The following is a 22,427-nucleotide window of genomic DNA, read 5'->3' on the forward strand; positions in this document are numbered from 1 at the left end:
GTTGCTACAGCTAATATCATGTCTGGCTCAGCGAAACATTTGGGCACGGGTTCAATTTAGAGGTTTGGCATTTTGTCCTTCACTCGATCATATCTTCTAGGTCATCCATCTTTCCTGGTCTAGGAGTCCAATCCTGTGCGTGCTCGGACCTGCTTTTCCTCTGCAACATCCAAAGGCTCAATGTTCCAGATAGTGTCGGCATACTCATTGATGCATCGATCTGTAATTTCACGTCAGCTAAATCCAGGAGAAGGTTCAAAGGAAGACATACCTGATGTGAAGAATCCCATTCTGGCCACGCTCGTAATGCATTTGGTGACCCACTCATCCTGATTCTTGAAGGTCTCATCGATGAGATCTTGTGTCTTGGTGTAGCTGTTGAAATCATCGCTCACTAAGTCATGGGTATTAGTAAAACTGTAGCTCGAGTCTCCACCACATATCTGATCACTTACCCAGGTAATAGTCGCCATGCTCAGTGATAGCGCCGATGAGGGCGCCGAACGAACCTTCGTCGCCGAATTTGCCAGATTTGATAAGATCAAAGACCTTCTGAAGTTCAGGGTCCACTTGATAATCACCATAGAAGTGGTTGTGTCTCAGATCTTCAACATCCTCGGAAAGATTGCCAAACAAAAACACGTTCTGTTCGCCAATTTCTCTGGTGATCTCAATGTTGGCACCATCAAGGGTACCAATGATCAAGCCACCATTGAGGACAAACTTCATGTTACTTGTACCAGAGGCCTCGGTACCCGCAGTAGAAATGTGTTCACTGATATCGGAAGCTGGAATGATGATTTCAGCCTTGCTGACATTATAATCTTCCAAGAAAATAACCTTCAGAAGGTCTCCAACATCAGGGTCGTTGTTGATGACCTCTCCGACCTTGTTGATCAAATGGATAATGGTCTTGGCCATCCAGTAGCCTGGAGCTGCCTTGCCACCAAAGATCGTCACTCTGGGGGCTAGTTTCTTGCGCTCCTCAGAACTCAGTGATTTGATGGCGAGATAGCGATGAATGACACCGAAAACGTTGAGTTGTTGTCGTTTGTATTCGTGAATACGTTTGACTTGAACATCAAACAAAGCCTTGGGGTTGACACTCACACCGGTTGTCTTGAGGATGTGCTGGGCAAGGCGGACCTTATTGGCATATTTGATCTCAGCCCACTCCTTTTTGAACTCTTTGTCATCAACGAATGGCTCAAGCTTATTCAAGAGAGTCAGATCCTTCAAGAATTCATAGCTACCCAGCTTCGAAGCAATGAGCTCAGAGAGGCGAGGGTTGGCCTGGTGTAACCATCGTCTGGGAGTGATGCCATTGGTGACATTGATAAACTTGTCAGGGCCATAGATTCTGACGAAATCCTTGAAGATGGTCGTCTTGATCAAGTCTGAGTGCAATTCGGCCACGCCGTTGACCTTGTGCGAACCCACAATGGCCAAATATGCCATGCGAACAGTCTTTGGCTGGGATTCTTCAATAAGGGAGACTCTGCCGAGAAGCTCACGGTCCTTTGGGAACCGACGCTCAACTGTCTGCAGGAAGGAAAGATTGATCTCGTAAATGATCTGGAGACATCTGTTAGCATTGATTCATCGTGACCAACAATGATATACAACGAAAATAGAAGTCATTACTCACCTGAAGATGCCGGGGCAGCAAGTTCTGAATCAACGGGACAGACCATTTTTCCAGTGCTTCGGGCAAGACTGTGTGGTTGGTGTAGCTGAATGTCTTGGTCACAATATCCCAAGCGGTTTGCCATTCCAAACCCTCCTTGTCCACCAGAATTCGCTGCAATTCGACGACTGCGAGGGTTGGGTGGGTGTCGTTCAGTTGAATTGCAACCTGATCGGGGAATTCGGACCACTTGCGATTGGTCTTCTTGAACCGACGGACGATATCGAACAGGGAGGCAGCACACCAGAAGTACTGTTGCTTCAGGCGCAACTCCTTGCCTCGCTCGAGGTTGTCGTTGGGATACAGCACAGCTGAGATGGTCTCGGCGCGCTGCTGGTCAGCAACTGCGCTTTCGTATTCTCCCGAATTGAATTTGGAGAAGTCAAATTCTCCACTTGAAGCTTTGCTCGACCACAATCGCAGATTGTTCACAGTGGGAGTTCCGTAGCCTGGAACAGGTACATCGTAGGCGACCGCAGTGACTATCTCGCCGTCTTGCCAAGAGACAATCTGCTTACCTTCATCATCGGTGTACTTGTTGACCCAGCCGTAGAACTGGACGTCCACAGTGACATCGTGTCGGGCAAACTCCCAAGGGTTGAAGTCCAACCAATAATCGGGAATTTCCACTTGGTATCCGTTCTCAATCTCTTGCTTGAAGATACCGTATCGGTATCGCAGGCCATAGCCCCAGGCTGGGTAGTTGAGTGATGCCATACTGTCAAGGAAGCATGCGGCGAGTCGTCCGAGACCACCGTTTCCAAGAGCAGCATCGTGCTCTTGATTGATCACGTCTTCGATGCGGAAACCGAGATCCGCCAGACCCTCTGTGTATCAGTTAGTGAAATACTCTCCAACGCACACCCGTTGAGCTCAGACCTTTTGCAACATTCTTCAATCCCACATTGAGCATAGCATTGTCAAGCGCTCTTCCCATCAAAAACTCGAGCGACAAGTCTAACAGCCATGTCAGAACCTTGGGCCCCAGAAATTGCTAGTCTCAATCAAACTCACAGTAGATTCTCTTCTGATCGGCGAATGTCTGCCTCTGCTGAGTCTTGTTCCAATCCATGATCAGACGATCTCGGAAAGCCAAAGCTGTTCCCGAGTATGCCGCGCTATTGGGCCATCAGCCATCGTCTTGAAAACCACAGGATGAACGTACAGCTCATCGCAGTTAAACAATGATCTTGCCAGGGTGGTCTCGATATGCCTGACAATTTCGGTCTAGAGTAGCCAGTATCAGCCCAATCTCTTGTGTGGAGCTCAGTTTTCGTGCTCACCTCGAACTGGTCCTTTGTCGTGAAGCCTGACGGGGACTGTTGGGTAGTAGGTCAGAGATCTGGAAACGGTCGAACGTTGGACAGTCGTACATATTTCCTCCATCTGCATTCCAACTGTGAGCTCTAGTGAACGGGAGTTCTGGTGGTGGGGTCACTTACGCCTCTCGCATATGCTCGGGAATGCTTGACTCGACTGCCTTGATGTCACTCGCTCCGAAGCCTGTAGCGGTACGCTTATGCTTGGGACGAGTGAAGCCAGGTCCGACAGGACCCTGAAGGGTGGAAATGGGAGCACTGGTGGAAGGCTTTCGCTCCCTTGGAGACGAAGCGGTCGCTGCCGCCATGATGAAGATAGTTCTGAGGGCGAGTGGGGAGAGAGCCTAGAGATAGCACGACGATAACGATAGAAGCAAAAAGAAGAGGGGGAACAGAGAGATGGGAGAATCCACGGAGATGAAGAAGAAGGCGAGAGCGGTCAGGAAATAACAACTTTGGAAGTTGTCTCAGATGCAGTGGAGGAATGTATATACAGAGGGAAGGAGCTGAAGCTTTGGAATGGCATGCGCCATGCACCGCGAGCCAGGGCCAGAGCCAGAGCGTGCACCCAACAACCGCTGCATTGGCAAGCATCCGCAATTCACCATTGTTGTAGGGCATTATCGTCATCATACTGCTACATGCAGCACACGGATCCATTTATTCAGCAACTGGGCTTGCATTAGTCTGCGACTGAGGAGCGGGCCTTGTGTGCAATAAAAACACCCAGTTGACGGATACAGGAAAAGTGAAAGTTCGTGCCTCGAGGTTTGATGCTTGAAGCAAGGGGGGGTGAGGATCAGGCCATGCAGGCATCAAGAAGCCCAATGGCTACAGAGGTCAGCATCTTTGCCGCTCCAGAGCTCCAACATGCTGCATCATTGGAGCGGGATGGCCTGTAGTTTGATCTTAGAGCGGTGTAGCATGGGGAATGCGTCTAGTTGGACTACTGATTACTGTACTTTTTGGATCAACATTGCCACAGGGCATACGAAGTAAGAATTTTCGAGGAACAGCTCTACGAGTACGAGCACTGCACTGCGCTGCAATGCAGCAAGTCAAGTTTCTGGTCAACAAGACCCGTGCCCCGCACTAAGTTACTCCGGAACTCTGGCAGCTCCCCCTAGCAACGGCGGTGAATTGAGAACGAGAGAAAAGAATGCAGGAACCAGGGCATACTTCTTCATCTTAGATCGAGGGCTGATCTCTCCGGGATTGGGTTCCCAAAAAACTGCACATGTTCAGGACACAGAAAAGCAAAAATCTAATAGCCGACGACTCATCACAGCTCTAGACTGCAGCAAAGGTAGGAAGGAGCATAGTGGGGTTCTGGGAGGAGGGGCAAGCTCTTTGGTGCGAACACCCAGCGGCGATAGTGGGACAGCATTCGTGCCAGGAAACGGCCACCGAGTCAACAGGGAGCGTCTAGGCGGTCCGTTGGCTCCCTGGGTGAGCCGAGGGGGCACTGGGCGCCCGCCAACCATCAGAACCTGGTTATTGGACTTTAGGGGTGAAAACTGTGGAGTGGTGGAGGGGCTGATGCTCTTTTCTCTTTCCTGATCCCCAGACTCTATCCGCCTTTAGTTTCCCCAAGCTTTTGGTGAGGCAAGCTATTGACAGCGAACAGTACTCCGTAGATGAGTGGATAGTCCATAGTAGAGCATTGTACGAGGTACCAAGTTGGCAGATTGCACTTTGATACCCTGCACAACGTCAATATCTCAGGCATTCTACGTTAGCTCCAGCCTGGTCAGTGCAGCCACGACCTTTCGGATATCTCATGATTCAGCCAGCTCAAGCGAGACCCAGCAGGCATGGATGACGATTCCGGGTACTTGACTTCGTCGCAGACTTCCAGGGTGCTCGAACCACACTGTCCCAGAATAAGTAGAAGCACGTATCTTTCCCTAGTAGTTGACGGTTTACATAAGCCCATCTCATCATATTCATCCTGATTATGCTTGATAAGTGGTTGCCCCAAAAGGGCAAGACTATTGTTTCCAACACTGCAAACCAGCGCAGTACGCTACGAAGAGTTAAATATGACTGGTGTGTTTTTTCTGGTCTTCTCGCTCGGCTTCAAACTTTACCATATTCATATAGTCTTATTATGAGTACACGGCGACGGAACGCTCGAGTAGATGTCGTGTCCTTTGCTTTCCAACCATGTCCTTCACAGCCTTTCTTGTGTGGTAGGGCGCTCTCTCGACTCTCACTGACCCTTTACGTGCACAATATATTTGTTTCCACCGAATGCGCGTCCCGCGAGGCAAGACTGCTGCTGGCGCTGGATGCTGGTAATCCAACCTTCCGAGATCAGCATTCCAAATATCAACGACTTACTCGATCAACCGACAAAAAGCGCAGTACTGGCCGTAGACACCCCCGTCTCGCCACATTGCCTTCATGACTCGCTCCAGCCTCAAACATCAACAAAAGGAACAGTATTTCAAAACGCAAACTTTTTGCGACAAACTCATTCAAAGACAAAGGTCAAAACACCCTGTGCTAAGCGCCATTCTCAACGGGCAAGAACCTCCGGAGACGATCGGTCGATATCAGATAGTGACGCATTCCTCCCAAACTTCGTGACCCCCGTTTCATCACATGCCACGCTAGACGCCGAAAATGCAGAACCTGAAGAGAAACAAGAACCTCGGTCGTGTATCTCATAATATTCCTGAATCTTTCAGGGCATTCTGTAGGATCGTCTCTTTGACGGCGGCGAAAACAAGACGAATGTTGGTCGTGTCTGTAGCTTGGGTAAGACTGTCATCAAGTCAGCACGGAACTAGGTACATAGTATACATGCGGTCACACTGACTGAGGGTAAAGGTTGAGCTGAGCTCGATTAACTTGATTGAACCGCCATAGGAGGTATTTGGCGGCCCGATTTACATCATTGCCACCCGAATAGTCGGGAAAATAGTTGCCCAGAGGTGACCGACCAAGCTTTTCCTTGAACAAGTCCACCTTGTTCAGGAAGAGGATAATGCTGGTGCGCATAAACCACCTGGAGTTGACCACAGAGTCGAAAAGTACCAAGCTTTCCATCATTCGATTCTAGAAATGCGTCAGATCCTGGTCAACAAGGATGTTGCGAGAACGTGGACTACCTGGTTGGCTTCTTCTAGAAGCACTTGATCATATTCACTCAGGGCGACACAAAATATGATTGATGTGACGTTCTCGAAGCAATGGATCCATTTCTTGCGTTCGCTTCTCTGACCGCCTACGTCGAACATGCTATTACGCGTCAGTATTTTATCTCCGGATGAATGGTGGTTCGGAACTAACTGAATACTCAGCTGGCCCATGGTAAACCTTGTTTCGTAGATACCCGTCGTCTTTGTGCGTGCTCGAAGGACATCGGCTTCGTTGGGTATATAATCGGGTGCTGCCAACCTTTTGACTTCTTCGAAGAAACTGGTACGCGTAAGCTGGTGTCTTTCCTGAATATGGACTGTAACACACTAGGGAGCGGAGTCCATCAGATAGAATTCACTTTGTCGGTCCATCGTCTTCGACGCCGACGGATCTTTCCAGATGGCTGCCACAGCATCTGCAGCCTTGGGATCTAACGGAGTATCGGGATCTGGGTCCACATTATATTCTAACAGATAATCCACGTAGTCCTTGACCTCTTGGCTTTCTGGTTCGATTTCGAATTGCTGCATCGCGCCGAGAAGCGCCTTCATGCAGTCCACCAAGTTCTTGTATATCGTGAGTCGGTAGAGCGCTCTCTCTTCTTGGGTATAGCCATTCTGATGGATGATTTTCATCTGCTTCACAATGGTGGACTTTCCACTCTCACCAGATCCTGCAAGTGCACAATCAGTTGTCTGCTGTGGGGTTCTCAAGCTGTGTCACACTTACCAAGAAGTAATATTTTGCATTCTCGCCGTAATCTGCGCGAATCTTGCTCGAGTTCCTTGTCTATGGCCTGACTTCTCTTCTTCTGCTCACTATCCTCTGTCGATGCTTCTTTACTTCCACAGGCACCCATGATGGAGGCGAGGTTGGGTCAGGTCGCAGCGGCAGCGAAGGCGCTGCAGATGCAGCGCTAGGTGCGGCTGCAGCTGCACAGGGAGCTGCACGGATAAAGTCTGTTTTGGCGGACCGTAGTCCTGGGGTAGTCGACCTCAAGACGTGGTGCACAAGGGATCAAGGCCGAGACGTAGGGTGGAATAGTGTTGAATCGCGAAGGTGAAGCTTGAAATGTCGAGGGCGTTGGTGGAGACTGCGGTTGATTACATGGAGAGGTTGACGATGAGGAGTCGGGGCCGAGACCAGGATTCGATGGAGCTTGGATGGGTTCAGGGATTCAAGCGAACAGATGATCAAGTGAGTAGAAGAAGGAACACGAGAAACACAGAGGCGTATATATGTTGAGTGTGGGATTTGAGATGATCAGAAAGGTATAGGAAGGTTGAGAGGCTGATCAAGCAGTGGAATTAGAAGTGGTGGTGGTGGTGGTAGCAGCAGCAGCAGTAGTAGCGGTAATGGTGGTTGGCAGACAGGTAGGGGAGCCGGCGCAGAGGAGGTTATGGGTTTGGCAGCAGTACGGATGGATAGCGGTAGCGGTAGTAGGAGTAGTACTCAGACTCGTAGCAGACAGCGACTGACGAGGGATCATGGATTCGTGGAGTGAGTACGGATGGTTAGAGGAGAGCGGAGTAGCCGAGAGCGGGAAAGCTGGGTGCCACTGGCAGTGGTGTTGAGTTCTGGGTGTGCTGAATGGGCATTCGTGGGTGTGGGCAGGTGGCAGCTGGCTGTTGGGCTGGAGATGGCGTCCATTAACTCATGACTACCTAGGTACGAGTCTCTAGGTGGCACCTTGTGTGCCCGTTGGACCATTTTAGTTGATGGCTAAGCCTGGAAACTAGCCAACTAAGCTGGGGAAAGTCCACTGTCACCGTCTACGGTTGAAGAAAAGTCCACTATCCATCAACATTCCTCCTCTAGATACCTCGGACTGCTCATAACAAATAATGGCATGGTGTCCCACAAGGCTAATTGAGGGCAATGTTGTTATTTATGAAAACTAGGCCTTCGAAGGGGAGGATGATATTCCGCACTTACTCCATACGTGGGAGAACGCCAGTCAACCTAGCAATGCGGAGACCTGAGTCTGCCACACGCTTTGTTTTTCTTCAAGGTGTGATTTCACCACTGGGGCCGAGACTGGAATCTGGAGGTTTTACCAAAGCAGCCTACTTTTCCCACAACCCTGCATCTCCAGAGCTAAAATTGACTAGTGCTCGGTTGCCCACTTTCATTCAGATCCTCGCTCTGAAATTCACGTCCTCCAAGCAATGAACATCTCGATAAACAAATGATATGGACTGCGGTGCTGACATTGGAAGCCACGATTTTGTATCCGACCAAGACTCTGGTCAAAATTTGACGGATTCGCTGGCAGTACTTTCGGTCTCAGTGACACAGCGATCAAACCTGGCATGCCTCGTGGCTTCGGGCAATTCCAAAAGCGCCATCGGTTTTGGCATCTGTCAGACAGAAGCAATCCCAGAGGAGAGACTTGCGATTTGTTCCTCAATTGCCAGGTCTTCAGGCAGCCTTCATGGTCAGACTTTCCAATATAAGAAATCAGCCTAGTCCAGTGTCAGATTTGGACGCATGGATTTTAGACACATCGGCTGTGAAAAGACTTCCAATTGGTCAGAGCTTGGCTTATTGATAACACGTCTTATTGATCTTGAAATTTCATATTACAGACATTGAGCCTTCGCAACAGCAAATGTCGAGGGCTGCGAGACCTCCCGTGTTATGCAAGTCGAATCCGCACCGTGCTTGCACAGCCTCATCGGTTCAGAACGCCTCAAAGCCAGTCAGGCTCGATTTGTCAGATCAAGTTGCTTGGCCTTACACTCTGATTCGAGCTGGACGCCTTCGTTTGCCAGTGGTTGCATTTGGCCGTTTCTGCCGAGAATACACCACTTTGGATGTCCTTCCACCACCAACAGAACTTCCCACACAGCTCGTCGTCGTTGTCGTGTAATATCCGTCTGATTCATCCTGTGCCATCACCTCATCTCTCGGCGTCTACAACCCAAGGACAGGCAGAGCTGCTTGCTCGGAAAATCGATTCATGTTACCGCGTTATCGATTGTGTGCATCTCCAGTGGCTCGTGGGCCCGATGTTCGAAAGCTCCTTATGTGTTCACACCCTCCGCGATGGGGTCCTTCATATCTATGCAGATGTCAACGCTCTGCCATGTTTCGTAAGTGCTGCACAAGCAATATTCGCCAACGGACTCCTGAGAATAGAAATCATCTCCATATTTTCAGTTGCAGATTCAATGACAATTCTGAAAACTTCAGCATTATGTTTGAAGAAAAATTGGTGGAAGTGCCTCGGCAATACCAATTATCGCCTCTATGTGAGTCAATGTCATCGCTCAGCTTACCTGCTGGCAGGTGTCAATCAATGGCAGAGACTTTGCCTACCTAGGCATTAAAATGCAAATATCATTCCCATCGCGAATCATGCTCAACAATGGGCATGGAACTCGCCTGGGTGGTAGGAGCTTGTGGGTATCATCCTGGGGAAGTCGTAAGTCCAACTGCAGACGAGCTCAATGTCCGTCCAGTGCCGATGGAGCACGGCCACGGAAAGAAGCTCATGGTCATGGCATGGAACCTGCCCGGTCCTTGTTCAATTGTTGGAGAGTGCAGAGGTAAGAAGATCGCCCATGAAGAACCACGGGTGTCGGTGAACATCTTGTTCAAATCTGCTTCACCCAATGCTACTGTTACCCAAATTCGAATTACAGGCAATGATAGTCAATCATAATGATGACCGGGCTCAGATGCCTGTCCACTTTGTGCGGTCGAATGCACCTGTTTGTAAGCAAAAGAAAGATATACTCGAATAAAATCGAGGCTGAGAATTCCAAGGGGTTGCTATTCTTGCACCTTGCAATGCTTCCTCTGCGAGCTACCGACGGTATACGGTCAGTGGACTGGTAAATTGAAACTTTCTCAAACCAACGCGGTGAAATTCCAGATTATATCCGTAGTCGAAGCCAAGGGAAAGTCGTCAATATTATGCCTGCTGCAAGCCCTGACACTCAGCTGAATCACAGGTCCAATGGTCAATAGATTCAAGCTCTTGAATGTATCGATAACTCCGAGCTTCGCTTTCGAGTGTCCAGTGCATCCAAAGGCAGGTAGAACATAGAGTTGGAGACATTCTGAGGGCCACTCATGCGTCAATTTAGTATCGCCATTACGAATACTAGTTGGAGACCACTCGGATTCTCAAAGCGAAGATTGGTGTTGTCTGTCTTTCGTGAGCACCGAAGATTGCTGACACACTCGGGCCTTTAGGTACGACACTTGGTGTGATTCGTGAAGATGGACCTTGCAAATCACGCTAACTACGCAAGAGGCATGGTGTGCCAACAACACTATCAAGTAGAGTTCACATGGCGCCTGGTGAGGTCATCAGCGCATTGTAAGCCCGAGTTGGAAGCGTTAGTCAGGCAAGGAGAAGCTAGGATACTACAAAGGGATGAGGTTGAAGAAGGCCACCTGAGGCGAAATATTGTGCTCTGTTGACACCGGGAAGACCGAAGATTTCTAAACTCTGTTTAATCAGTTGCCAGTGGGAGAAAGGGAAGAGGTTGTTGATGGTGGACGAGTCTCGGATACCTTGTTCCTCAGCAGAAAAACTTTGTGAACCGGAAGCAATATCCGGTCAAGTCAAAGGTTGAATGGCAGCACCTTGGATTGGGGATTGAAGGAAGGGGGGAACGGATATGTCAACAGGTCGACAAGCTACCAACGAGTAATGTCAGCCTGGGATGCACCTTACCGACTACCGGGAGGAGGCACTGTTGCTGAAAGAGGTTTTCAGGCTTGCTTAGCTTCTCTATTTCAAGCTACGGCGCCTACAGCAGCCCACTAACTGCCTAAGTCATAGGCATGTATACGAGGTAGGTACACTCGTAGCCGAAACCCATCGAGGGGTACTCTCGCCTAGGCAGGTTTCGGCCGGGGCCTTTAACAAAACTTGATTTCTGAGATATGGCATTCCCGGTCTGGAAACCTTGGTCCGGATACCCAGGCCAGCTCAGGACAGAACCCTGATGTTCAATACTGTGAACAACATTTTCTGCTTGTGAATTGCTGATGTGCCCTTTGTATGATCAAGAGTACCTAGGCAGCTTATTGTCACTCAGCCCGAGCTGGTAGTCAGTCGTTGTAAATAAATGCAAACAGAGGCAAAGCACAGCCAAATGGAAAATCGAGGGGGGCAAAATGCATACCGAGTAGGGCATCTCGTTAGGTTGCTTTCTGGAGACTCAGATTAGGGTAGGGTAGTCCGATTGCCCCACGCACTGCACTGGCACCAAAACACCATCCATCTTCTGAGCATGCAACCATACCTACCGACCTAAACCACTGACAACCTCGTCTTTTTCGCCTGCGGCCTTGTCAGTCTCCTGAAAATCGACCCAGCGGTGGTTATCCTCCTTCATCTAAATCTCCATCTTCTGTGCGATCTCACGTCCCCTACAAGACTGTTTCTTCTTCGCCCTCATCACCTACCGAACCCTCCGCATCCACCCCCCTCTCCATCCACTGTCGACAGTTCTCTACCACTTGTCAAACACACCTTGCTCTCTGCAACACTTCTCTGCGCACTTCAAAACAAGATGGCGGAATTCGTACGAGCCCAGATCTTTGGGACAACCTTCGAAATCACCAGCAGGTAAGAACAAATCACGCGGTATGGGGGATCAGAAGATTGATTGATTCCAAGATACACGGACCTTCAACCCGTGGGCATGGGCGCCTTTGGGCTCGTCTGGTAAGTCGACCGAAACCAGGGAAATGTCTACCGCCCGCTCACCTTCTTCAAAAGCTCTGCCAAAGATCAATTGACGGCTCAATCAGTGGCCGTGAAGAAAATCATGAAGCCCTTCTCAACACCAGTTCTTGCGAAGCGAACCTATCGAGAACTAAAGCTATTGAAGCACCTTCGACACGAGAATGTGAGAACAAGCCAGTCACGGTTGAATGATATGGATTGTTAATTTGGTCAGGTTATCTCGCTCAGCGACATCTTCATCTCTCCTCTAGAAGACATGTGCGCAATTTCACTTTCCCACACAGTCAAAGAGTAAACCGCTGATGTACAAACAGTTATTTTGTGACTGAGCTCTTGGGGACCGATCTCCACCGCTTGTTGACTTCTAGACCGCTTGAAAAGCAGTTCATCCAATATTTTCTTTATCAAATCCTGGTACGCTGCTGATCTCCCGGAAGATCTACCCGGATCAATCGAATCTAACTTCTCACGTGCAGCGGGGTCTGAAATACGTACACTCGGCTGGCGTCGTCCACAGAGACTTGAAGCCTAGCAACATCCTCGTAAATGAAAATTGCGACTTGAAAATCTGCGACTTCGGCCTCGCCAGAATCCAGGATCCTCAGATGACGGGTTATGTCTCAACCCGATACTACCGAGCCCCGGAAATCATGCTGACTTGGCAAAAATATGACATTGAGGTAGATGTCTGGAGTGCTGGCTGTATCTTCGCAGAAATGCTCGAGGGTAAGCCCTTGTTTCCCGGCAAGGATCACGTCAACCAATTCTCCATCATCACCGAACTGCTCGGAACACCACCACAAGATGTCATTGAAACCATTTGCAGTGAAAACACTCTCCGATTCGTCCAGTCCCTGCCCAAGAGAGAAAGACAACCTCTGAGCGCCAAGTTCAAGAATGCCGACCCTCAAGCCATTGATCTTCTGGAAAAGATGTTGGTGTTTGACCCGCGGAAACGAATCTCGGCCATCCAAGGATTGGAACACGAATACCTGTCTCCCTACCACGACCCCACTGATGAGCCCGTGGCAGACGAGAAATTCGATTGGTCTTTCAATGATGCCGACCTGCCCGTCGACACCTGGAAAATCATGATGTACTCGGAAATCCTCGACTACCATAACATCGATAGTCAGGAGGGAGAGCTCGGAAAGGGACTGTCGGTTGAGCAGGCCCAGGCTGTCAACGGCCAAACCGTTCAGTAGACGATTTGTCCATTGCATTCCCGGCGCCCGCGATGGTGCTCGCAGCGCTGGTCGTAGTCATGGGACAGTCCCTATGAGAGCCGGGCATGTATGACTTGGTGTGGACGGAGGAGTCTTTTCTCCCTTGATCCCCTTCGGTCTCTTTTGATGAAATGATGAATTGCCACCGGGGGCACTATGGTGGATGTTGGGTTATGCAGTGTACGATTTTGCTTGCCAGCCAATAGGGAGCGTGTCGATAAGCAGCAGGCGCAAGCAAGAGCGCAGACCACACCGCGGGGACTTGGCAGTGGAGGCTTGACGATGGAGATGATAATCTGGATCGAACAAACCAAAAAAGACAACGATGAACATTATTCGAAACCCAAAAACCCCCCAGCTTGAATGTCAATTGACAGAACTCCACACACAGGCGGCCGACACACATCACATGGAGACTGGTGGTCCCGGATGCAATCTCGACTGCTCGTCATGAGTTGGTGACGCGGCCAACGCTCGATTCCATGCCAATGCCGCCATGAGCCTTGTGGTCTGTAGTGATTTTCATCTGGTGGCCCAGATTGAACTGCGGTGTGCGTCGGGTATAGATAGACTATGTTGTTTCATGAAATTAACTACATTGCGACCTGGTCAAAGTAAGAATCGATGAGTTATGATGTTCGCCAAACAGCCTCGCGACTACTCAGTGCCCTTTCAAAGCAACGAGCCTACAGCCAGTAGTAGACCCTTGGTGTCTGGCGTACACTCGTAGGATATAGAAATCCATGGGCTTTGTGGAGAATGTATCATAATGTACACCCCTCTTTAAAGATATGCAATATGCATGCTGGTTCAGTCGCTGTTCTTCAAAGAAAACCCGCTCCAGCAGCAGCACCCAAGCCTATGATCTCCGAATGCAATGAATCTGCCAACAGCCTCTAACAGCATGCAAGAGTATAGGTCGCCCATCCAACTCTAAGCTTATGCGTAGCGTCGTCACTCTCGTCTCGTTGAATGTTGAAGTCCCGGGACCTGCAACTTCTGTGGTCAACATAAAGAGACAAAACTTCACTCTAAGATGGCACTCTCAACCCTGTCCAGAGCCATTGGTCGATTGCTTCCCACCCATCATTGATGGTAAGTAAGAGGTGATTACGGAAGAGGATTTCGGATCATCGAGGCGCGGGCTTGCAAGGTAAGGCTTCCCCGACGTGAATCCCCAGGCTATGATGCCACTCACAGTCTTACCTGTGGCTGTGTCTGTGTTTGCGTCATTACCAGTGGTCGATGGCTTGTGGGCGGATTCCGATGAGGGAGCTTTCTCTTTGGGTCGCACCGAGAGGTCGTCTGGGTTATTCTTGCTACCCGTTGCAGAGGGTTGAGTGGGAGACATGTTAGGTGATAGTGGTGTTGTATCGATACTCGCTAGACTTTGGTATAGTGCTTTGGGCAATCTGATGTCTGACACTGTCGATCGGTAGTGTCAATCGATGTTCGTCTGATGGGTTGAAATTCCTGTCAGTAATGAGGCGCGAAGGGTGTTGTAACATGGAAATTGCAGGGAGTTCAGGTGGAATGGATGATTGAAGGTGAATGTTCAGCTCGATCCTAGGAAGGAGCAAATACAGTGGAAATCGCTATTGATGGTGTTGGAAGTGTCTGCCTTGGTCAAAGGACTAGAGGGTTCAACCTTTCCTCTCATTGTCCTGCGCAGGCTGATGCTGCTGGTTAGATAGGGTTGCTCTGATAGCGCCCGCCTGTTCTATTCAGGCATTGTCGTCCAAGCAATATCACTTGCCTGATCTTCTGCACCATCCATAGCAAGATCGTTCATGTTTTGTCCACCATGGATAGTCGCACAATCAAGTCTGTCCCTCTTCAGCTGATCCCACGTGCAGCCTCAACGTGAGCAGCACTCATCGGGGATTAAGATCTGTGGGACATGCCATGATTCAAAGGGTTGGTGCCTCTGGATTAACGAAGGGAAAGCACCGTCCCTCCCAGGTACGTGTCCCAAGCAATATACAACATACCTGAAAGCTCACAAGAGAGTGGCCTATTGATGGAACTTCTCATTCTGACTCAGCCACTCAACAGTGGTTCCAAGTCCAGTATTCGGAAAGAACCTCATACCCTCCATGTCTGATTTCGGTGTCTAGAATCCCCAGATCTGAGGTAAGCTGTATGACGGAAACGTGAACACTCGATCCACCACCTACCTAAGTAGGTCGATAGGTAATATTGGACGTACCTACCACTGCAGCAGGGCAGACACTCCCAATACTAAGCATACATTTCAGCTCGGCTAATTGTGAATTGTGTCATTGGGAAAGGGCCAAAGCACATTCTCGAAGTACTTGATCACTTTGTCAATGTAAAGGAGATCTGTGTGTTGGCAAGTGCCTGAGTGTGTATTTACCTACCGACCCCCCTTACAGGGGCCCGAGGTCACCTAACTCCCTCGTGCTCCCCCAAGTTCACCCCCCGCATGTTCCTCTATCATTAAAGAATCTGGACCCAAGCACGAACGACCACGGATTACCTCGGCATTCCTCAACAGGGATTCAGTTCGAGGCGCTTCTTATTATGAGCTGTGATTTACGCACACAAGTCCCGAATGGTGAATCCTGCTTCACCCTACATACCTAGGTCGACTGCGAGCTCCCGCGGCTCCGCCTAATGAGAATATATATTACTCTGGCCCACTTATTTTAAACATCCAGGCATGTTTTGAGAATCCTTGTATCACTGCTGATTGCATAAATTCAGCCCGGTCCCGTGTACCTTTCTCCTTCCTCAGATTCCCAACAATCATCCAGTTGCTCATACTCTGTCGTGATCTACGGTAAAGTCAATCTACAATGGCAGTTCCAGCAACCCCAGCTCAGGCACTTGGCCCTAGCATTCATCAGATCTCCTTCACCGAAAAGCTTGATCTACCGCTAGGATTGATCTCCGTTTGTAAGTCTCCCTTTTCGTAGCTGACAGAGGCTCAGAAACTGATTGTATCTAGTGGGAACTGCCATATATACTGCCTTGACTGCGCCTTTTCGTGGTGAGTCGGGAGCATATCGCTTTGGTCAGCATGTCAGCACTGCTGTCGTCCGCAAGGTATACCTTCACTCAATCATCTTGTTTGCCGAAACCAGCTCACTTGCTTCTCCACCAGCTTGTTCAAAGATTCAGTACTCTGCAACTACAGTAGGTTACCTGTACTTGGCCTTCCACTCCTTCATACTCAAACGTCACAGGTATGTTGGCGAACCATTTGGTAAGGTTTACGAGAAATGGGCACAGCAAAACAATGTCCCCGTACAAAACGTCAAATTGAAATCTGGAGTCAACGCTTTCTGGCTCGGTGACCACAAGACCGCCAAGTACATCGTGGTCTACTTCCATGGTGGCGGCTTCTCACTCGATGGAGAAGACACTCATTTCAAATTCTGGAATACCGTGCATACCGACCTCGAGTCAACCAATGTGACCGTCGCCACGCTCTTCTTGGAATATACCCTGGTACCGCACGCTACCTATCCAACACAAATCCGCGAGGCTGTAGAAGCAGTGAACTACGTCCTCGCTGATCTCAAACGACCAGCCTCGGACATCATACTCGCTGGGGATTCTGCTGGTGGCAACATGGCTCTAGCCGTTCTGTCCCACATAGCTCATCCTTCTCCTGACCTGCCTCCAATCAGCCTTTCCGCAAATGACAAACTCAAGGCCCTTGTTCTCATTGCACCCTGGACCTCTTTCAGGCTAGACTTCCCAAGTGCGGACCGTAATAAGTACAAAGATATTGTTTCGCCATACGCTGGTTCAACCTGGAGCAAAGACTACATGGGTGGGAAGGAGACAAGCCCGTATGCCGAAGCCTTGAACGCACCAGATGGCTGGTGGACCGATGCAAGAGTTGAGCAGCTGCTCGCGGTTGCCGGAGCCGATGAGCTCTTGGTAGATCCCATCAAAGAGTGGTTTGCTAAGTATGAGGTATGTACCAAAAAGCGAAGACATTCGCACTTGTTGAATATCGTGATGCTAAAAAATCATTGCACAGGCGGTCAACCCATCAACATCAACCTTGGTAGTTGCGCCACACGAGCACCATATCGAGCCCATCATGACCCTGCGGTGGGGAAACACTACTGAAACGGAACAGGGGAAGGCTATCAAATCGTGGTTGAAGTCAAAGTTGTAAACTACACGCTGCAAACAAATGGAAAATCAATGGCCATATGACGTTAGGAGAGGAGACTCTTCCGGTTGGTAAGGTGATCGCTCACAGCGTCCCACTGAGTATCATGAATTTCAGCCTCTTTGTGCTGGACTGCTGCGGGACTTCAGCATGAGCTTGTTGAATGATCTACTTCACAATTCTACCACGGAACTCAGGGTCTTCGCAGGGTGCAGAGAGCAGTTCACCACTTACTCTCACTAGAGGTCAGCAGACATTTTTGGTACCGAATGGACCTTGACATACCGATCTTTGCAGTCCGACTCGACTCGTGACTCCTCTCAGTGCCGGTTTGGTTCTATCATCAATTCGCTAACGTCTGTTTGAAGCCCAGACTCTATTGTTCAGGTATAATGTTTTCCCAATGTTCGTTTGTGCGCGCCCTATAGCGAAAGTCATAGTGACAAACTGGTGACTGCGAACTTGTGACTATTCGCATGCCAATTGGAGACCTTCTAGAAAACGGAGGCGTCGTCAAGGACATGCCACCACCTTAACACTCAGAAGGCCATTTGAGTACCACTTCTTGCAATTTGCACTCATATCCCGGGTTGGTCATCTTGCCTCAGTGTGCAGTTATCTCGTCCTCTGCTGCTGTAGCACTTCAAAGACCAGGATGGAATTTCGCTTCCCCAAAATCTCACATGAGCAGTCCAATCCAGTGTCAAGCCTTGGTCGAAAGAATTCTTCCCCATGGCGGTCAATCTTCAATCGACGGAAGCACTCAGTTGATACTACGCAAGCATTGGACATGCGACCATACTTGATCTCCGTCCCACTCGAGCAACGACCAATGTTGTCATTTAAGGAAAGGAACGATCTCCCCCAAGGGCAACAGAGAACACCCAGCCGAGCGAGTTCGAGAGCATCCTGGTCTCCGTTCGGGAAAAAGGACCGGACAGAGGACGACTCTGTGGGTCTGACGGCTCGAGAAGTATACCATCAACGGCGAGTGAAGAATCCTAAGGTTGCGCAGTCATACCCGAGTCGATCTAGATCCCTCGCTACTCATGGTATGAGACCGCAGATTAGCGCTCCTGTCTACCAGCCCTGGGATACGTGGGCTGAGACTTCTGATCTAGTCACTCTCATGGAGACACAGTCGTTGGTAGGTCCTGAAGATGCATCGGAAGCAGTATTTACACTCACTAGGCACCCTGACCCGGAAGCGATGATCACAGTTCAATACTCTCCACGAACAAATTCATCGGGAGCTGCAGAGACACTTGACGATGTTCATAGTAACATTACTGATGTTCAAGACCTCGCCGAACTCGATGCAGACAAGAGGAACCCGATATTTGATCGGATTCATGCAGATGGGTGGAACCAAATCATCCCCAAGCAATGGGTCGATGATGAATTTAGCGACGAAGAGGGGAAAACATCCGCAAGCCAAAGCGTTTATTCTCAGGATACCAAAGGTTCTGACATCGCCAGACAACCTTCGGCGCATACATCGCCGAGACAGGGGTGGCAACTTGGTCAATCCCCGAAGGCAACATCGCAGTCTGTGGAAACTTCCAAGCCTCGATTTGTTTTCGAAGACGATGGTGATGAGCCAGAGCGTACGAAAAAGAACAGCAGGTGGCACCAGGATCAGATCTGGTGGCAGAAACAAACCGATGCCCTGGAGCTCTCCTCCACTCCGTACCACCAAAACCAAGAATGTCCATCAGATCGCCTTCCATGCTACATCGAAACGGTATCACAAATCAAACAAGCAGACGAGAGCCCAGCATCTCGGCCCAAAGGCCTACGTCACAGCGATGGGATTCAGAGGGAAAATTTGACGACCCGAGCTGGCAGGTTGAGGACAATCACGAGTCCAGCACAGTTAATACAACTACCCAGCCCTTCACCTAAAAGTCCAACACGCAAAACGGTGGACGAATTTTACAATCTTTCAGACTCTGAATTGTTGACTCCCCTGCCGCTGAGACCCAGGCGTGGAATATCCGATGTTGTTCAGAGTCATAGAATCCACGATGATGAGCAACATCAAAGAGACCCCAGGCAGCCCGGAGCGGAATATCCCCCTGTTGGTTCCAGAAACCAGTTCGCTAGCACTACTGCAACCTCAGATCCGCTTGCACAGGGCGAGGCGTCATCATCGTCAGATCGGTCATGGGAAACAATCCGCTTTGAATCTGAAGAGGACGAAGGCCAGAAGCGGAAGCCTTATACCGACGCAGAGTCCGAACCCTACGGAGCTGTGACGAGTACCGTTGACAGACACGACCTTTGCTCCAGTCACGGCGGAACGAGACTAAAGCCAAATCCTGATTCCAATGAAAGCAAGCTCGCTCGCGAAGTCGATGAAATCCTCAATCTCTACCTCACTGGCGGCGACTCCACATCCCATCTGAGCACATGGCGCAAGAAACCGAACGAACCATGGTCGACACCAGACTACGCCGAGGAACTTGTCGCCACCCCTCCGCGATACAGCGACACACACAATCCACCCACGTCAATAATCAAGCCACCATCTCTATCCTTCGACTCCTCAACCCATGTCCCCTACCCGACCACGAACCCATCAGTCCAAACCACCACGCCGAACCGCCCCGCCCGCTCCAGCACCGAGCCGCTCGCCACATACTCGCACGACTACCGAGCGACGCCACGGCACGGGCATGCACGAGCCTCGAAACCCTCGCACCACCAATACCGACACGGCTACCGCGGCGACACTTTGGCGACGCTGACGCTGCGTCAGCATGCGCGGTTCGCCGGAGATCATCCTCAAAGCCCCGGTAGTCGCCGGTGCAACGGGTATGAGAAAACCAGCGGCAGCGGCAGTGGCAGTGGCGGTGGAAGTGGCAGTGGAAGTGTCCGGGAGCGGAGGAGGACGAGTAATCCTGGCGTCACGCTGCCTGTCACGGTCATTGATGAGTTCGGCAATACGTGGATCTGAAAGCCATCGTCGAAGGGTGACGATTGTGAAAATTGACTTTTTGGCATGTTTTTCATTACTGCGCCGTGCAGGCAGACGAAGCTTCAAATGGGATCGACGAATGCTGTTTCAGGGATCTTCTAGCATGCAGCACAGTGATCTGTTTTATTCTTAGTGGTTCATTTTATTGGGAAGAGCTACTTTGAAACACTTTGCTCAGGTTCGAGTGCTGAAAAGCTATCTCCTCCACCGGCACGATCTGAAGTCTAAGAGCATTCTATGTAAGTTGTCATTGCTTATTTGAACGGTCAGAAGAATCTTTTTGACATGTATTTTCATTCTAAGACTACTAGTACCTGTCCTTTTAGTCTCTAGAAGCTTTTGGTCTGCCACATTCCGTGAAATTGATTTTAGTTCAGGAATTTCTTTCACATTCGTAGACACCAATTTACAGATGACTCTGGACCAACTTCTTGAGCTCTTCCTCCGTGTAGCCCTTGATTCCAAGTAGCTCGTTGTCCGACGTCGCAGACCACTCGCCACCATATCCTTCCTGGAAGACAGCACTCATGATGAAGCCAACCATGAGGGCCCCGATATTGTCGACCTTACCGGACTGAAGAGCCTTGAGACTGTTCTGGCGATTCTCCTCGGTATCAGCGACAGTGGTTTCCCAGTCCTTGCCATCTTTCTCCTTCGCGTATGCGATCAGCTTGTTTTGCGTAGTGGTGACGTCCTGGACATAGACAGCGCGATTGGCGGTCTCAGCCTGCTTCTTGATGACTCCCACGACCGCCTTTCCAATGGTGGCGAGTGTTGTGGAGCTGAAAGCACGGTCTCCGCCGTTGTACAACGTCGCCTTGTGATCCTTGGCATTTACAATGAAACCAACGGCGATACCCCAGTCTAGGAAGGGGCCATTGTAGACGAGCGTGTAGGTAAAGTTGGGGTTCTTAGCGGCGACTTCCTCAAGATACTTGGCTGTGGAGACCTTTGCTCCGAAGACTGGTAGAGCAGCAGTGTTGGGGTTCCCAAGGTTGCTGCCGAATTCAGAAGGCAGGAATCGCTTGACACCCGCGGCGACGGACGCGTCGATCAGGGGGTTCTGAGACCCAAGGGCTTCAGAGCCCACGTTTGAGACGACGACTTCAACACCCTGGAGAGCTGATGTGAGGGACTCAACTGAGGCGTAGTCGACCTCTTTGATTGTGATGTTGGAGTTTTGAGGCACTTTGCTAGAGTTTCCTCCCTTGCGTGACAGGACTGTCACTGTGAAGCCGGCGTCCAGGAGAGCACTTAGGATGGAGGGACCTAAGTTACCAGTAGCACCGGCGAGAGCGACTTTCGTGCCAGACATGTTTTAGGTGAGTACTGAGTAGTTTGTCTGAGGGACAACGTTGTTCAGGTGTTGGAAGCTGGGGTTGTGAGTGAACCTTAATATATAGTAACAGGTGGGGCTTGCGATGGGGTTTCTCAACACTGATGGCGTTTGATGTGGAGTAAGTGTCGTTTTCCTGCTGTGAGAGAGATGTAGAAGATTTGATTGATTGATTGTGCGAAGTGAGAAGATCCAGATCCTGTAGCAGGAACGACCTACCTTATATAAATGTTTGCGAACTTACGACCATGGGTGGGTAGCTTCCATTGGCATCTGCCGTGAGGCTTTCCGACCAGGTCTAGAAGCCGGCTACAAGGCTACCTTGTCGATTGCGAATCCAGTCTTCGTAATGCGGTCAACGATTCTGAAGTAAAACAGTCTGCTTTGTCAAACGAATTGCTCGCCAATAAGGCCGTAAGTGGCGCTACAGCCATTTCGATTATGAACGAAACAACCCTTCTGAGGCTTTCAGGAGATGGCATGGGATAGCACGGAGTAGCATGGGATGGTGTGACAAGGCTACGCGGGGTTGAGTGAACTTTGACGAATGAAGTCTTCTGGTAGGAGTGCTGCTGAGTAACAAGAGAGGGTTCAAGGTTTGTGGGGATTCCGAAAGCCTCAAAGTTGCTGCTTGTCGTAAGCAGGCCACGGCCAGGCAGGCCAAAAGAAATGTCTCCGAGCGGATGAAGATTCCTCCGATTATCAAATCAATTCCGGTGGGATGAACGAAGAACGGTCAGCGGAATTCTATTGTATGATACTTAGGTATCCGTATGTTTGATGCCAAGTTAAGCCTCCCCATAACATATCCCGTACTATTCTCCTTTCAAAAACAATATCGTGACTTATATACAGTAATTTCGTAATTA

The 22,427-nt window shown here is 49.9% G+C and overlaps 7 protein-coding genes across 7 annotated transcripts; 3 read left to right on the forward strand and 4 right to left on the reverse strand.

Moving 5' to 3' along the window:
- Positions 1–119: 119 nt before the first annotated feature.
- Positions 120–3,314, reverse strand: GPH1 (Non-essential glycogen phosphorylase; the record flags this gene model as incomplete). The annotated part of the gene is made up of 10 exons (XM_064849788.1): positions 120–220; positions 272–394; positions 456–1,575; positions 1,649–2,514; positions 2,567–2,644; positions 2,702–2,805; positions 2,853–2,914; positions 2,971–3,006; positions 3,061–3,073; positions 3,130–3,314. 10 exons carry the CDS (start codon positions 3,312–3,314, stop codon positions 120–122), a joined length of 2,688 nt encoding a protein of 895 aa, XP_064703543.1.
- A 2,361-nt stretch (positions 3,315–5,675) lies between these two features.
- GNA3 (G protein alpha subunit) lies at positions 5,676–7,012 on the reverse strand (the record flags this gene model as incomplete). The annotated part of the gene is made up of 6 exons (XM_064849789.1): positions 5,676–5,775; positions 5,831–6,069; positions 6,123–6,252; positions 6,304–6,432; positions 6,481–6,826; positions 6,883–7,012. 6 exons carry the CDS (start codon positions 7,010–7,012, stop codon positions 5,676–5,678), a joined length of 1,074 nt encoding a protein of 357 aa, XP_064703544.1.
- A 4,675-nt stretch (positions 7,013–11,687) lies between these two features.
- Positions 11,688–13,068, forward strand: HOG1 (MAPK protein hog1; the record flags this gene model as incomplete). Its single annotated transcript, XM_064849790.1, has 6 exons — positions 11,688–11,743; positions 11,795–11,842; positions 11,897–12,026; positions 12,078–12,121; positions 12,178–12,277; positions 12,340–13,068. 6 exons carry the CDS (start codon positions 11,688–11,690, stop codon positions 13,066–13,068), a joined length of 1,107 nt encoding a protein of 368 aa, XP_064703545.1.
- Positions 13,069–14,134: 1,066 nt separating this feature from the next.
- Positions 14,135–14,440, reverse strand: LTR84_006230 (uncharacterized protein; the record flags this gene model as incomplete). Its single annotated transcript, XM_064849791.1, has 1 exon — positions 14,135–14,440. One exon carries the CDS (start codon positions 14,438–14,440, stop codon positions 14,135–14,137), a length of 306 nt encoding a protein of 101 aa, XP_064703546.1.
- Positions 14,441–15,908: 1,468 nt separating this feature from the next.
- On the forward strand, positions 15,909–17,245 carry LTR84_006231 (uncharacterized protein; the record flags this gene model as incomplete). Its single annotated transcript, XM_064849792.1, has 3 exons — positions 15,909–16,008; positions 16,061–17,037; positions 17,105–17,245. The coding sequence occupies 3 exons, from the start codon at positions 15,909–15,911 to the stop codon at positions 17,243–17,245; spliced, it is 1,218 nt and encodes a 405-aa protein (XP_064703547.1).
- A 652-nt stretch (positions 17,246–17,897) lies between these two features.
- Positions 17,898–20,201, forward strand: LTR84_006232 (uncharacterized protein; the record flags this gene model as incomplete). Its single annotated transcript, XM_064849793.1, has 1 exon — positions 17,898–20,201. The coding sequence occupies one exon, from the start codon at positions 17,898–17,900 to the stop codon at positions 20,199–20,201; it is 2,304 nt and encodes a 767-aa protein (XP_064703548.1).
- A 427-nt stretch (positions 20,202–20,628) lies between these two features.
- On the reverse strand, positions 20,629–21,537 carry LTR84_006233 (uncharacterized protein; the record flags this gene model as incomplete). The annotated part of the gene is made up of 1 exon (XM_064849794.1): positions 20,629–21,537. The coding sequence occupies one exon, from the start codon at positions 21,535–21,537 to the stop codon at positions 20,629–20,631; it is 909 nt and encodes a 302-aa protein (XP_064703549.1).
- Between the last annotated feature and the right edge of the window lie 890 nt (positions 21,538–22,427).

The sequence above is a fragment of the Exophiala bonariae genome (assembly GCF_035927105.1).
Source record: "Exophiala bonariae strain CCFEE 5792 chromosome Unknown scaffold_23, whole genome shotgun sequence".
Classification (NCBI taxonomy): Eukaryota; Fungi; Ascomycota; class Eurotiomycetes; order Chaetothyriales; family Herpotrichiellaceae; genus Exophiala; species Exophiala bonariae.